General features: G+C 39.9%; 1 protein-coding gene across 4 annotated transcripts in view; it reads right to left on the reverse strand.

The window, feature by feature from the left end:
• Nucleotides 1-16,904, reverse strand: part of LOC149794748 (tyrosine-protein kinase receptor torso-like) — a 204,494-nt gene that overhangs the window by 63,747 nt on the left and 123,843 nt on the right. For all 4 annotated transcript variants that reach the window (XM_089964374.1, XM_089964372.1, XM_089964373.1 and 1 more), the window contains 2 exons: nucleotides 4,329-4,443; nucleotides 3,730-3,786 (listed from right to left, as the gene is read on the reverse strand). In XM_089964374.1, coding sequence (XP_089820500.1) covers nucleotides 3,730-3,786; nucleotides 4,329-4,443 — 172 coding nt within the window. The remainder of the gene's footprint in view (nucleotides 1-3,729; nucleotides 3,787-4,328; nucleotides 4,444-16,904) is intronic.

The following is a 16,904-nucleotide window of genomic DNA, read 5'->3' on the forward strand; positions in this document are numbered from 1 at the left end:
CCAACAGTACCGTAGCCGTTTGATTTTCACCCTCTTGTTTCTTTGCTGCTACTTCTTCTTGCTGTTGTTGCTGTTGTTTTTTTCTTACCTCTTCTTGTTGCTGTTGCTGTTGCTGTAGGAGAAAAGCTTGTTCCGCTTCCTTTTGTCGTTGCATAAATTTCTCCAATTCTTCTTTCTGTCTCTGTCTAAAATTCTCCACTTGCGGTAATGAAGAAGGTAACGAAGGTTCCGGAACAAATTCTTGCGAGGTAAGAAAATCCACAAAATCCCAATGTACCTCTTCTGAAAGTAAGTCCGGGTTCCCTTGGGCAGTCTCCCCTGCTGGTGCACCCCAATGGATCGTTTTCTGAGTTTCCGTCATGTTGAATCACTGTCGCATAGATTGACTGCACACAAGCGCTAACGAATCTATATAGACCACGTGACGTCACAGACTGCTCTCTTCGGATTGGATGCGAGCTGACTGAATTTTGTAACGCGTGTTCGGATTGGTAAATGAATTCAATCCGTTTCAATCCTTCCTGTACCTATAAATAAGCGCAGTTCACTGCATTGATTCACTTGTTCTCGTCGCTTCAAGATGTGGACCAATGTGCAATCTTCTACGCTTGTGTCTTCCATGATGTTCCGGACGGACATGCTCATGTATGTCCGAGCCAAGTGGACCGTTGTCCACAGGACAAACACCAGCCTGTGGATACGTAGGATCTACGTTGAAAGACAAGGATGCCTGAAAAGAGTGCTGATTTACGGACCAACAGTGAGACGTAGCCTAAGGACAAGAAGAAGACCAATGCGGTACCATTTATGTTAATGAATACATTAACATAAACCCAAAGGCCCTTTTCAGGGCCAGCCATATTTCTCGAAAAGAGATAGCCTTTCCATTGCCTAGCCTTTTTTAAAATTTAAATTTAAATTTAAATTTAAATTTAAAAAAATTTTAAAAAAATCCCAAAAGCCCAAACTCTATTCCCCATGTTAATTTCCCCTTGTCGCTAGACAGACCCACACTCTATGTTAAATTCCCTTTGTCGCTAGAGTGACCCACGATTTTTCTCCATGTTAATTTCCCTTGTCGCTAATCTGACCCACGATTTTTCACCATGTTAAATTTCCCTTGTCGCTAATCTGACCCAGGGGTCTCTGTAATGCTAATTTCCATTGTCGCTAATGTACCCCACTTAACTACTGTCCCCTCTGCAAGAAGTATGGGCATAAAAATGTCATACAGCTAGAGGTAAGTTAATTGCGTTCAGCACGATTTTTTGTTTCGCATCTTTCACCATTTAATCCTTTGTGGCCACATGAATGTGAAATGCTATCCCCAGGTGTGCTCTGTTGCATGTCGCAGGAGGAGATTAATGAATGAACCAAACTAAACCAAAACTTATACCTTTTAGGTCGCAAAGCTATCAGTTATAACATACACCACCTGACAGCTGCCATATGCATATTATTCTTAGAAAAGAACATACAGGAATGGAGAAGAACATACCGGAATATATCATTAGTTTTCTTCAAGGAAATATCAAAATGTGCTCAGCGAAACATTAATTACACGGGTGATAACACGTGCAGGTCAGAAGTTCATTACGTGGTAGAGTTATCGATGAACCACCCTGCTGAAGACAAATTAACTAGGAAATTAGGAATTTGTGCTGCTACATGTAAAGAATACATGCATGCTAAATACCTCCAACATTTTTCTACGATTCCTTTTAACATCTAGTGTCACAACGTTGGAAAAAACCACGGTTAATATTTATAAATATGAATTATGAATTACTTTTGCGTGAAACCATTGTAACGATTTTCCCCTTCATCATAAGCCGGCCAGTTTGAAAAGTATCAACAGATCAATAAGGATCGTCCAGTTTAGTTAGATTCGGATTAGCGATTTGTGTTTAAGAGGCGCGGCCGAAATGTTACACCTAGCCGCGCAAGGTTGATTGTACCTACTATGATCAGTTAGGAGCCGAAGGAAAAGCAGGGAAGGAAGTATCAGAATAAGTGGCGATGGCACATATGCTATTTCCGGTGAGATCTATGACGAAGAAAATATTGTTGAAAAAAGCGTCCGGGCGCAATAAAGTCTCAAGTACTAACGTTAGAGAGGATTCTTGTAAGAACTTTGACTCTGAATCCTTGACTTGCGTCAAATGTATTAACGTGCACGCGGTCGTGGTGGTGGGTTTACACATTAAGAAAAACTGTCCAGAAGTAAACATAGCTGAAAAAGATGGTAACAAAAACTCGATTAGCCAAGCTAAAGCCGGCGCAGAGCGGAGATTTCTCATGCGTCAGTATTGGCGCTGTAACAGTCGTCTAAGGGACGCACGGTACTAATTCAGTTCCCATAGTAAACCTATGCATACACCATGATATTAAAAATTCAGTAACTTAAAATTTCAAACCTATATTTATCATTATAGATGAAACCGGAATGTCAGCTTCTGTGTAGAGAATAGAATATGAGCAGCGTCATTTCTTGGACCTGAATGTGTTAGAACCATGTGCTTTCGATTCCGCGCCAAAGAGTCAGGTGCTTATTTTAGTAATGAATGTTCCAAACTCAAGACTGTTAAAGGACTGAAATTCTATCATTAAAACAATATTTATATATCTTTTCACGTACAACTAGGATAAGCTCTCAAAAGATTCTTTTTCATAAAACATAACTTACAGAATTAACCAATCCTGGTCAGCCAAACCCATAGCCAATCCTGGTCAGCTAAACTCATATATATTCTATTGTGTGTTCACGCATTTCCTGGCTGGTTCCCATTTAACATACAATTAGTACCGTATGTCCTAAACTGACACCGAGGTAATAATACGGGCGTGCTGGAAAGATTCAGAGACACGACATTCGAATTCACGAACTGTATATAGGGACAAATAAGCTAGCAGACTTAAACCGTCACCACAAGAGGAAGAACACATTTGCGGATACCAAAATCACCTTGTCAGTTGTAATCGATAACTGACAGCGAGAATGACTGGGAACCCATGGTCCAGGGCAACTGATCGATGTGTTCGGGACCAGGGAAGATGTGCCAGCCATATCTCAGGCGCCAACAGAAGCTGCCAAAATTTTTTTTTTTTTTTTTTTTTTTTTTTTTTTTAAGAGGAAGAATGTTCCGAAAAACCGCGCAAGCCACCACTAGCAGCTCCAAAGACGCTACGTATAGGGCCAACATCAGTACTTAAGCGAGCTGGTATGGAGATCAATCCCTCAACGAAATATGACTACAGTAGGACGGATTGCGCAGAACGCGTTGACGCTCCTCCGTAGATGTAGTTCGTACTACAAATACATCAAAAGATGGGGCTGTGCAGACAGAATTATGCTAGACGTAAAAATACCAATTCTGAAGAAAGAGGCATACAATCTGGGTAAGAATAGGCAAGTACAAACGAAGCTAATCGTTTGCTACGTGAAAAACGGTGCAGACAAAACGGTGATAGTTCAGAAGAGTTGAGATCACTGTAACAGATGGGTCGTCTTTTGTGGTGCGTGGTGCAAAGTGCCCATCTTCGGCTTGGAAAGACTTACGGATGGGTCATACAAATGTTCTTTTCCTCGTTTATCGTCAGTAAATTTATTGTATATGTTTTAATAATTTCTCAATATTTTGTAATGGCAACATGATATACATTACTTTAACAGGATTTAGTTTAGAGAGAGCTTTTTGGAATGTTATTTTCGCAAAAATGTATACTTACTGGTTTTCACGATATCTCCGTGATATTTTATCACATGACTGCCCGATGAAGGTATTCCTATGAGTGTAAAGATAATTTTCTGAGTAATTTGCATAATTATGTGATATTATAGTAATCTCTCGGACATTGACACAGACTAACGTACATCAGGATAGATATATGATCGATGAGTCAGATACATAGAGGAAACAAAAGAGAGGAGCATATGAAGATCTAAAACGAAGTTTCCATGAACAAATAAAATGTATATAAAATATTATAGGAATCTCACGGACAGTGAGACAGACTTGCTTACATTACGATAGAAATATAATGGATGAATCAGACGCATAAAGGAAACAGAAGAGAGGAAAATATAAAGACCTAAACGAAGTTATGAGGAACAAACAAAATGTAGATCGATCGAGATTTTTCATGATATTTGCTAATGTCAAACATAATATGCAAAATTCGTGTATAAATTTTGGTTGATTCTATTACAATATATTTCACATCATGGCACTTGCAATACTAGAAAGTTTAAATGTCTTAAGCAATGAAATTCTAATGCAGTTATGACTGATGGACAAAGATTCAGAACTATCGTATTTTCAACTTACCGAGAACAATAGACATCTTGGCGACATCGCTTTTGCCGCCTTCTGATACGGCCGATATTAAAATGGTGTATACGTTGTTATAGTGAAGTCTTGCAAGAATCACCATTGTTACGTTCTGAAATAGATTATGTGAATGAAATTGTCATGTTTGGTAAAGTAAGTTTGTGTGATATATATATTTTGTTTTGGTAAGGTACTTTCTTCTATATAATGTGTTTCCAAAGGACGCGTTGAAATAAAATATCTTGTGGTAAAGTCATATGTAATGAATTTGATAATGTTACTGTTATGTATATCTATATTGTTTTGTTACTTCTGGTACATGATTTTGTCTAATTTTTGTATTTTGTATTTAAGCCTGTAAATTGTAATGATTACCTATAGCTGGATGACAGGAACCATTCAACATATTGTAATGCAGTTTGGTATTTCTATTGCCTCAAGACTTAAATAAATGTGTATTTATGCGTTTTCCCTCCTCAACCCTGCTTTGAAAGAAGTTGTGGTCCTTGTCAATTGACTAAGCGTTTTCAGTTGGGATGTTGCTAGTGAACTACATAGATCATGAACCATTCAACATATTCTGCTGAAATTTAGTGCGAACAATGCTTCAAAGACTTACATTCGTCTTGTATAAATAGACAAGCGTGTTGGCCTGGTGTTTCCTCGTCTTCCTGGCTTTGGTGTCTTCACGATCACTTTGCCGATATTTGTTGGATTTTAAAAAAATTTGGTATATTGGTTCAGATTGACGTAACCTTGAGTGAATTTTTATTTTCAATACCCTAACTATGTACCCTGGTTTTCCGTCTTCATGACTTTGGATTCCGCAGCAATTTTTGTTTGAGCTTAACTGGATTTAACCAAATTAAACAGGCAACATTTTACTGACGAGATATTGAAAGAGTATTATTTTCAGCGTCCCAAATTATTGTTTGCAAGAACTATGAGTAGTTAAAGGGGATACATTAGCGACAATGGAAATCCAAGTCAAAAAGGTCGTGGGAACGTTTGGCGACAAGGAGAATTTAACATGGGGAAATTTAACATAGGTGGGACTATAGGGAGACAAAATTATTGTGACAGTATAGTGACATGGGTATGAAACTGTTTAGCGACAATTAGAACTGACGTCATGGTACTGGCCACTGGCAACAATGCTGCAACTGGCTGACCTCAATCAGCGAGGTAAGAAAAGATAGAAAGCTTGGCGGGACGGGACATATAACTAGATAGACATAGACATATACAAAGACAAAGAAAGGCTCACGTATATGTTGCAAAGAAAATAAATATATATTTTCGAGGCAATGAAGTGGCCCTGAAAGGAGCCGTTGGTTCTTACGTTAACATCATTCCGTTAACACAGTGAGCATTGCATAGGTCTTCCTCTTCTTCAAAATGTTTTTGACTTCTGTACCGTAGATGAGGACTCGCTTCAGACAGTCTTGTCTTCCCACATAGATCCTTCTTTTCCAAACGCTCGTCTCGGTGATCCGGATGATTTTCCACGATGATTTGACATATATGGGTAAGTTCGTACGGAACAGGATTGACAATCCGAGAGTAGCTGATTCAGCGTTGGTCCACATCTTCTGACGAAAACAAGTGAAGGGAATGAAGTGAACTGCGGTTGTTTATAGTGGAATAGCCGACAGAAACGGATTGAGTTTTTACACCAATCCTAACACGCGTTACAAAATTTAGTCACAGTGCGGAATCTGTCTTCCAATCCGAAGAGAGCTGCTTGTGACGTCACAATTCTTATATAGATGCGCTAGCATCTGTGTGCAGTGGATGCGACAGAATTTTCAAACATGACGTAAAACTAAAAAGACGACGGATTGGGGTGCACCGGCCGTGGAGACGAGAAGCAATGGCATATCAGCGGCTACCAAAGTCAACACAGTCCTACTTCCATTAGAGACAAATTTTAATTGGGATTTAGTGGAATTTCGCTCATTTTCGCAAGAATTCGTTCCGGTACCAGCACCTTCGCCACCTTCTCCTTCCTTACCACACGTCTAGGATTTTAAACAGAGACAGTAAGAAAAATTTAATAATTTTTTACAGCAGCAGAAAGTATGAGAACAAGCATTTCTCCTTCAACAGCAAGGGAAAGAAGAAGATGAAAAAATGGCAGAAGGAAGAAGCAGAGAAGAAATAATGTCTAGGAAAGAAGAAGGACAGTGAAAGTCAAACCGTGACGGTTTTCTTCGACATCTCGGGACAGTTAAGGAGTCTGAAACAAATGTATGAGACTCCTTTATTACAACCCAAGAGAAAAAGATCTTCCCAAGCCAAACAGCCAAACCCTGTTACTACTCCTGAGATACCCACCCTAGTGATTTCTACCAAATCATGGACAGGGGTAAGTCCAGAATTAAACTTTGACTGTGGCAGAGGCTTAAGGCAGTTAGACTGATTACGTTTCGTTATTGAGTTTTATTTGTTTTAAAAACAAACATCCAACGATCCTTTTTCAGGGCCACCCAACTCTCTCAAAAAGAGATAGCATTCATTTTGCCAGAATCAATTAAAATTTCAAACCCATTTTGTATCCTATGATGTACTTGTGTGAATGCTTAAGCGTAGGTCCTTATTCTAAAAAATCGAAACCAAAATACACTTAACGTTTTTATTTCTGGTCTATTTTGGTACAAATTTTACAAGGCAATGTCACATAAGAACACTTTCAAAAGTTCATAGACTTCTTCTTTGTCTTTGTTCGCTCTCTCTTTGTTTTGAATTTCTTCAGTTTCACATGGTTTTCCTCTTTTTCCTCAGTTTCGTCTCGTCATCTTTTCTTCTCTTTTTTCTCTTTCTGGATGTATCGGGATTCTTCCTTTTTGAAGGGTACCTCTTTTTCTTCCTGTTCGGAACACTCTCTCCCTCTTGATCCTGTTGTTTCTTAGGGCAGTCTGAAGACCAATGTCCTTTCTCTTGACAATGATAACAGGTATCTTGACTTTTGTCTCTTCTGACACCTGTTTTTGTTTTAGGTCTGGACATTCTGTAAACTACCGCTTTTTTCTTCTGACAGATAATGCAAACATATTGACTTTTATCCCGAAAGAAGGGAAAGTAGTCTGTCGGTTTGTCTGAAGAAAACTTTTGCATGACACCTGGCAAAGGTCTGATCAGAAGCTTGATCTGTGTTGGTTCTTACATCGTTCTGCTCAGCCGGAGAATGAAATGAATACTGTGAGGGAAGATACCGACCCTTTATATAGAGAAGGCACTAGTCTGACATTGATATATAGATCCATTGCGATTAAAATGTATTCATTTGACTTTATGCAGTCAAGATAAATCGATCGCATCATTTCGTGGACAAAGTAGAAGAAAGTAAGCAGCGGAAACGTGATTTATCGCCTCGAACAGTAGCTGAAGTCTTGGCATAAATTCATGCCAGCGATTTTGAAGATGACATGAATGAGCCAGAATCCAGACACAGAGTCTACACCCAACCAAAGTCTACTACCACTAGTAAGCCCTGAAAAGCACTATCACATTCAAGAAACGGAAAAGCGCTCCTCTAGAACATTTTGAACCACATCATACACGTACACGGTGAAGTTTAAGGATTTCAAGTCCAAAGTACCGGTAGAGAAAGCAGAAGAGTTCATCACAGACGTGTGGGATTCTTTGTTAATTATACTAAAACGGCAATGAGAATCCAAAGAAGAGGATCACTTGAGACTTTCGATTCATCACGACAGTATGAAGTCCTCCATTTGGATTGAATTTAGCAGCCCGGCAGAATTGACACCTTCCAAAGTCACCGACAAGATTCAACACATTCAAGAATCGAATGACAAGTTTTACATCACCGATGGAAAAACGACACTATTCACGACCCACGTTTCTCTTCCCCAAGGGACAGACGCAAAAAGATGTTATTGGTGGACGAATGTCGCAGAAACAGAAAGTGCCTCTTCCATATTACCAATTCTCATGACCATATATGTTTAGTCCGTGCCATCGTGGATGGAAGAACGGAAAAGGGCCTGTAAAACTAGTCAACAATATGACCGAGCCAAACAACAAAGAAAAGCAGAACTCTCGTTACAGCAAGCAGGGCTATCCAACGACACACCCTGCGACATTCCTGAAATGCAAAAATTGCAAGACGTCTTAGCTCCACGCTACACCTAGAAATTGCACCCTCAAGAAGTGCGCGGACCTCTATCGTTTCGAGGGAAAAAATTCAAAGACGGATAATACATTCACGTCTATTATGACGATGAACATTTCGATGCTATTACCAATATCACTGCTTTCCTATGATACGGTTATTATTGCGAGAAATGTGACTATGGCTAAAACAATCGAGAGCAACACAAGCATTGTGGATAAATATGTGAGGGATGATTGGCCCCTCAGCCCTGACTTGACGAAGGACATGAACGAGTGCATTGCCCTGTTTGTCAGCGAACTTTTGTCAGCCATGTTTGTTACATTCGAAGAAGCCAGGTTCACAGCGGAAAAGTGCTTGCCAAGTCCTGAGATTGTGTCCTTCTTGTGGACAAGGCATACGTACCAATAGTGCCAAATTACACATTTGTCAAGGAAAGAAACGGTGTCACATTTGTCATCAAATCGTGGACTTGGAACACAAATGCTACATTCAAGACTACCATTCAAAACAAGAGGAGGAAGATGACCAAAAGAATGGCACTTTCATCTTTTTTATTTTGAATGCATGCAAGAGGTCGGCATTCACATTCCTTATATCTGCGTGGCTGATCGAGCGTGCGAAACGTGCATGCAAGAGCCTATCTTTATTCATTGCCCTTGCTGCAGCAAGATTCCTGGAAGACGTGGAAAAATCTTTCGGGGACCTAACACGTTTACCGATTTTGCCCGATGGCTCTTAGACTCCATCGACGAGAGGTGGAGCCAAGAGGACATCGAATGTGGAGATTGCCATCGCAATGCCACGGCGATGGCTCACAATTTCTCTTGAAACAATGGACAATTTCTTGTCAGATACTATATTGAACGTACTAAAGTGTCTTTGAACGGAGCGAACAAGTACAGTTTAAGGATTCGATTAGTTACTTGGCCATGCCATTGAGCCGATTTCCTAAAACGTTCGGAATGACAGAAATAGCTAAAGGCTATTTTCCGCACTTTTCAATATCCAAGCCTATCAACACGCCATTCTGCCCCATTTGCCTGAGGCTCGCTACTACGACCCCGACATCATGCGTGCCGATCAAAGAGAAGCTTTCTACACTTGGTACCAGACTCAGGCCTGGGACCCCTTCGACATTCAGGAAGAACTGCTAAAGTATTGTCGTTCTAACGTGGACATTTTACGGCGTTGCTGTAGAAAATTTCGAGAACTGGTCGTGGAACACAAAGGAATCGACCCTTTGAAAGAGGCTTGTACCTTTGCCAAAGCGTTTTCCTTAGTGTAACGCGAACGATGCATGCACGAAAACACACAGGCTGTCATAAGCCCTAAAACAATGAAATTTGTCAAACGTCGATACTCGGTCCAACCCTACGCTGGCTACAAGGTAAACAAATAGATTCAACATGCCAGAAACGGAGGGGAAAAGACCCTCAGAATGTATTCGGTGGATGGCTTTGACTTATAAAATCACAAGATCGTGTACGAGTTTAACGGATGCTTATTTCATTGATGTCCCATCTGCTTCCCTTCAACGTGACACTAAAAACCAGAACTAAGGACTCAATTTTATCTTTGTGTATTCCGATGTGGTGGAGTAAAACGTAGAGGGACACACATCTGTATCATTATTACGTGTCATTCCTTTCAAAGTGGATTCTACCACGACCAATGACCAGGAAGGTGGAAACACCTATCACGTTCAGGTCAAATTTGTACATTCTCACTATTTACCCCTCAGTAAGTCGTATTTTGACACTGTCAACATTGCTATGAAAGGAGATCTGGGACAAAATATTTCATTCACGAAAGGGAAAGTCACCGTGAAAGTACATTTTCAAAAATGATTCTCTGACGAGTTGCAAGTCATGTATCCAGTGTACCGAGGCGTCGTCGACAGCGAGGACATGGTTTAGGAGATATGCTGAACTTGGCCTTTTGTGCGGTGGCCCCGGGTTTAAAACCGATGGTGACACGAGGACTGCACGCATTGAAAGATGCCGCATTGACGCACGGCACAAAAATTCTCAGAAATGTCACCATTGACAAATAAAACCCAAAAGAAGCTTTCTTGGGAGCAGGCACAAATGTCTTGAATCAAACGGGCAACGACATTTTGGGCCGACGAGAAACTACTATTATTTCCCTAGACGCTATCGAGTCAGGCATTCATATTTCCCTGACGCCAGAGCAAAGACAAGGCAGAACGTGATGACGACGAAGACACCATTCCAGAGGTCTTCACACCCCATAGAGCTAGAAATACCAAGCAAAGAAGAAGCGTCAGAGATCAAGACGTTTTTGATTTTATATAAAAAAAAACAGAGAAAAAAGAAAGAAAGAAAATGACACACGGAGGTTCTTGCGCATGTTCAAAGTCGGAACTGAATGTGTTTGTCATGCCACCCGCCATGATGGCGATGCAAGAATCCCAATGGGTCGAATTTCATCCCTTCGTCTCTGTCAATGACTCATGATCAGTTTGAAATCAAAGGACAGCCCAAAGATTTCATTGATCTGACTAGAGTTACTTGTACTTGAAAGTAAAAGTGATTGACACATCGAGGGACTGTCCCGATATAATGGACTATGATAAAGTAGCCCCCGTCAACAATTTCATACATTCCTTGTTCAGTGGAGTGAATTTGTACTTGAATAACAAACTGGTCAGTAGCAGCATGGACACTTACCCTTACCGAGCGTACCTGGAAAATCTCTAGACGTATGGAAAAGAAGTCAAGAATACCCATCTGGATGCTTGTGCGTTCTGGAAACCTGACACAGCAGGCAAATTAAATGATTCTGATTTGATTACATATAAAGAACGAAACCACAATATGGGACTCAACGGTCGAGGAAACAAAATCAAAGAACCCAACAAGAATTTAGAACTGATAGATCGTTTGTATTTAGACATGTGGTTGCAAGAGAAGTATTTGCTGAACGTAGTGGATGTCCGACTAAGACTGAATCGCAGTAGTGCATCATTCTATTTGATAGATGGGTCTGCCTGTTACAAAACATTTATTCAAGAAGCCAGACTCTAAGTACGACGTGTAGAAGTGTTACCTAAAGTGGGAAACGAAATCAGTCGCACTTTGAGCAGAACGACAATAAAGTATCCGATACGAAGCGTGGAAGTAAAAACTTTTACCATTACCGCTTGACATCATTCGATGATCGAAGATCATCTGTTCCAAGATAATTACCCAAACGTTATATCCTAGGTATCGTCAAAAATACAGCCTTCAATGGAACCTTCGAGGAAAATCCTTTTGAGTTTTCACACTACAACGCGTCCAAGATCGAAGTCAGTCGAGACGCATAACCTTGTGTGGCAGGCTTTTTGAACCTGACTTTAGTGACGAGAAGAAAAAATACTTCAGATCGTACTTGTCCCTGTACGAAGACACGGGACAGTTAGGAACCAACACCATTCACATCATCACGTACAAGGATTAAGCAGAAGGTTACACTTTATGTGCCTTTGATTTCACTCCAGATCTGGGCAGCGACAAGGGACATTTCCACCCTATAAATTCCGGCAAAAGTTGCGTGGAACATCAGCTGAGTTTGAAAGAAGTCATTCTAGATTATTAGAAACTATGGAAGATACTAATCCGTCTTTGAATGATGAAGAATCTATGGTAATGAAATGGGAGGATACAGTGGAAGCATAACCCCAAGACAAAGACAAAGAGGACATAGTCATGAAGACCAGATGGCCAGAAGAAGAACAAGATTATGTCTCCTAATTTGCCAAACACCTATGCGGATAAAATTACGAAACTGATCAAGAACGATGGCTATGGATGTCAAAAGGATCATATCAATGGGTAGCCGTCTACTTTGCCCGTGAATGTTGTATTTTGATTCGTATGGATTGCCACCTTTGGAAGACATCAACTTTATGAGACGAAATGCCCAGATGACACGATTGAATAATGTGAAATTACAAGGCACACATTCCATGGTGTGTGGAAAATATTGTATGTATTTTCTTCATCAACGCAGTCTGGGATATCCCTTAGAAAATTTAGTGATTCATTTTGATCGTGAGTCTTACTGAAACGATGACAAAGTGGGTCGACGGTTTGGACCATAATGGCTATCTTTTGTCTTTAGCTAGGAAATGTAGTGTAGATCCATGATCTAATGACCTACCTCAATGGAAGTCTAGCTTGACTTCACAATGTTGTCAACCTTGTCAAAAATAATTGATTTGAAAAATTGTTTGCTTGTGTCATTGTTAATTGTTGATTATTAGTTCTCTCTGTGTTAACGGAATGATGTTAACATAGGAACCAAAACGGCTCTTTTCAGGGCCACTTCATTGCCTCGAAAAGATATATTTATTCTCCTTGCCATATATATATGTGTATCTTTCTTTGTCTATGTCCATGTCTATCCAATTATATGTCCCGTCCCGTCCCGCCAAGCTTTTTAGCTTTTTTTCCTCTGTTTGGTCCTCTGTTGCCATTGGCAAATACCGTGACGTCAATTCCAGTTGTCTTTAAACAGACTCATACCCTTGTCACTACAATGTCCCAATATTTTGTTGTCGCTCTATAGTCCCACCATGTTTGATTTTCCCATGTTAAATTCCCCTTGTCGCCAAACGTTCCCACGACTTTTTTGACAGAGATTTCATTGTCACTAAAGTATCCCCTTTATCTACTACTATGGCACCTGAATGTCCTTCCGCTTTGCTATGCAATACCGCAGCATAGCTTAACTAAGCAGTATTGCATAGTATACTGGTCAATGTATGTAAACGGTACTGCATTTCAAGTCATGTTATTATGCGCCTTTCTATAGATGAAACGTTTAATTAGCTAGATTTTGAGCATTCCACGTCTTCTTGTAGAATATTAATGTCCTGTGAATGCCCGTAGTCTCTAATGTTTTGATTTATAACAGTAGCTCGTCCGTTTAAGGTCGAGCTAATGTTGTGAGTGGAAGCCATTGCCACGTACCCATCATTACTAGAGCTAGGTACATTTATGCTTTCGTATTACGTTGTCTGATTAAATATGTGTAACAGCTCTTGATCTCACCCTTTTTTTTGTCGTCATGTAAAACAACCAAGTGACCGAGTTTCGAAAGAAAACTCAAAATTAAAGAGAACTGTATTGTTGCACAGGCAATATCGAATTAATTGTCTCCCTCATTTTCTTCATAATAAAGTTGGGACATGCAGGATACGATAGCTAGGTCTCTGCAGAGTTCGTAGAGAGGAACTCGGATAAGATTTGTTTCCTTAGTGCATTTGGTGAATGTCAAACTCAGTTGCTATGGCCAGCTGGATTTGACATAAATTTGCTTCACTCGGTATGACCGCTCCGGTAGCCTAGTGGTTAGAGCGTCCATTGCCACGTACCCATCATTACTAGGGCTTTTTACGTTTATGCTTTCCTATTACGTTTTATGATTAAATGTGTGTACCAGCGCGTGATCTCAACCTTTACTTTTTCGTCATGTGCAACAACCAAGTGACCCAGATTTGACAGGAATTTCAACAGTAATGAAAAATGTATTGTTGCAGAGTAAAGTGTCAATATCGAATTAATTTTCTCAAGCATTTTGTACATAATGAGGTTGGGACATGCAGAATAGCTAGGTCTCTGCAGAGTTCGTAGAGAGGTAACCGAATAAGATTTGTTTTCTTAGTGCAGGGGTGTGTGTCAAACTCAATTGCTGTGGTCGGCCAGATTCGACATAAATTTACTTCAGTCAGGTCGTACGCATCATGAACTTTGATAAACATACAAATTTGACACTAACTAGAGACCTCGTCTGGGGTCCGGACTAATGAGTCTGGCGGGCAGTATGTTTTACACCCCTGCCTTGGTGTCTTTTAAGTGGCACTGCTTATGACATTTGAAATTTATATTGCTGTGTAGTGAAACATAGTGAATGTTGCATGAAGTAGTACAAGATTTTTGATACGATTATGAGTGCATTTTTTCACGTTTGTTTTTAGTTTTTGTTATTGTAGCTTTTTTCCTTTGGCATTTTGACGTAAGGGTTCCTACGAAGCTAGAGGTGGGATTTACGGACAAACTGTATGCACATTTCTTTGATTTAAATGACTTGGTCTTGTTTGAGTAGTAAAGTATGCCAACCTTTTCAAAAGGACATTTTCTTCTTTTCAAGAAATCTCCTGCCTGAAAATGCATGAACCCATAATCCAAAATGTGATAGCAGTACACATCAGCACCGTAAAATTGTTGTTGTTGTTGTTGTATGGTTTAACGCCATTTTTCAGCACACGATAGGCTATACATGGCGGCCAGTATTAATGGTGGAGGAAGAACCAAGAAAAGCCCGGAAAGAACCACCGACCCACGAGAAGCTACTGGCAAGCTTTCTCACATATCCACATTAGCCGAATCCGAGACTCGAACCCACGCAGACAGAGGTGAGATGGCAGTGATCCGTAACGGAGAGCGCTTTAGACCATTCGGCCACTCGGGGCCCCCCGTAAAATTGATTTAATTAGCAACCTGAAACCAATAGCACAATCCATAAGCGACCCTTGTGTTTCCCACCTATTATACTTTTCCATCTTTTCTGTCAGACTCCTGATTTTTACTGCCTTTTTCAAAATCGTCACATTCTTTCTGCTTATATTTTATGCTGAAAATCGATTACACCCTGCTTGATGTTGTTGTTGTTGTTGTAAGGTTTAGCGCCATTTTTCAGCACACGATAGACTATACATGGCGGCCAGTATAAATGGTGGAGGAAGAACCCGGGAAAACCCCAGAAAGAACCACCGACCCACAAGAAGCTACTGGCAAGCTTTCTCGCATACCCGTGTTCGCCGAACCCGAGACTCGAACCCATGCACACAGAGGTGAGATGGCAGTGATCCGTAACGGTGAGCACTCAGCCACTCGGGGCCTAACCCTGCTTGAACGGCAGTAGTAAAGCAAGTTAAGGCATGGTCTCTATGGAGTAGAGCTCAAGGTTTAACAAGTTAGAAACAGCCTGTTTAAAGAAACAGCCTGTTTAAACAGAAAGCGAGCATTTAAAAACACGCTTTTGTTTAAGTTTACAAAGGCAAGTGAAGAAAAGGGTTTTATGAAAGGAATTTACATAAATCTTAATCTATTTTATTTTCTCTATAAAAGATCCATATTTTTTCCAACTTTAAAGAAGAAATGGCCCTAATTTACCCCTACATTTCCCAAAGAACAACTGAAAAAACTGACAGCTTTATAAATGCTCTGTTATTCTGTATTTTAACTACGTAACTGAATTTATCTTAAGGATCCTATATTGAATTATAAAAGGAAAGACCAATTTCATATCGGCATTATTTATGTCTCAGAAAATGTAATCCTCTAACTCAGTTACTTATACACCTCGCAATAATATATCCTTTGGTATCTCTATGCATTTTATCCGCATGCATCAATATGCTTATATTCAGTGTTATAATGTATGCAAGTTTCTCTAGGGCTTTTAAATTATTAGGCAGGCAGTTTAATGAAATATATTAAGCATATATTTTTAATGATCATCATGAAAATGTCAAGACTTTCGCAATTAAACTCTATCTCTCTCTCTCTCTCTCTCTCTCTCTCTCTCTCTCTCTCTGGGTTTTTGAATTAACACATCGAAATTTTTAAAAACGTACAATTTATCTTCCTGTGTGGAGATGTTTTCATTAGCAGACTGTGTCATGTATTCGACAAAGTAATGACAACATAATGAACTTAACTGTGGAATCAGCGTACTCATTTCAACTTTGCATAATGCAGTATCTCGTGTAGCATGGAATGCAATGCTTACTTAACTGTGGAACCAGCGTACTCATTTCAACTTTATCTCGTATAGCATGGAATGCAGTGCTTACTTAACTTCGGAATCAGCGTACTCATTTCAACTTTGCATAATGCAGTATCTCGTATAGCATGGAATGCAATGCTTACTTCATCGACTTCAAATTTTCCAAAATACGGTGTTTCGTATAGTATAGAACACAATGCTTACTTCATCGATCTAAATTTTGTCAAAGCGCAGTATTTGTACAGCATATAATGCAATGCTTACCTCATTGACTTCAACTTTGCCAAAATGCGGTGTTTCGTATAGCATAGAATGCAATGTTTATTCGACTTCACCTTCACCAAAAGGCAAGATCTCGTATAGCATGGAATGCAATGCTTACCTCATACACTTCAGCTTTGCCACAAATGTGGTGTTTCGTATGGTATAGAATGCAATACTCACCTCATCGACTTTAACTTTGCCAAAATGCAAGATCTCGTAGAGCATGAAATGCAACGCTTGCCTCACAGAGTTCAACTTTGCCAAAATGTAGTGTCTCGTGCAGCATAGAATGCAATGCTTACCTCACTGAATTCAACTTTGCAAAAATGCGGTGTTTCGTATGGTATAGAATGCAATACTCACCTCATCGACTT

This window comes from Sinohyriopsis cumingii, chromosome 7 (assembly GCF_028554795.1).
Source record: "Sinohyriopsis cumingii isolate HCF-2022 chromosome 7, ASM2855479v2, whole genome shotgun sequence".
NCBI classification, from domain to species: Eukaryota; Metazoa; Mollusca; class Bivalvia; order Unionida; family Unionidae; genus Sinohyriopsis; species Sinohyriopsis cumingii.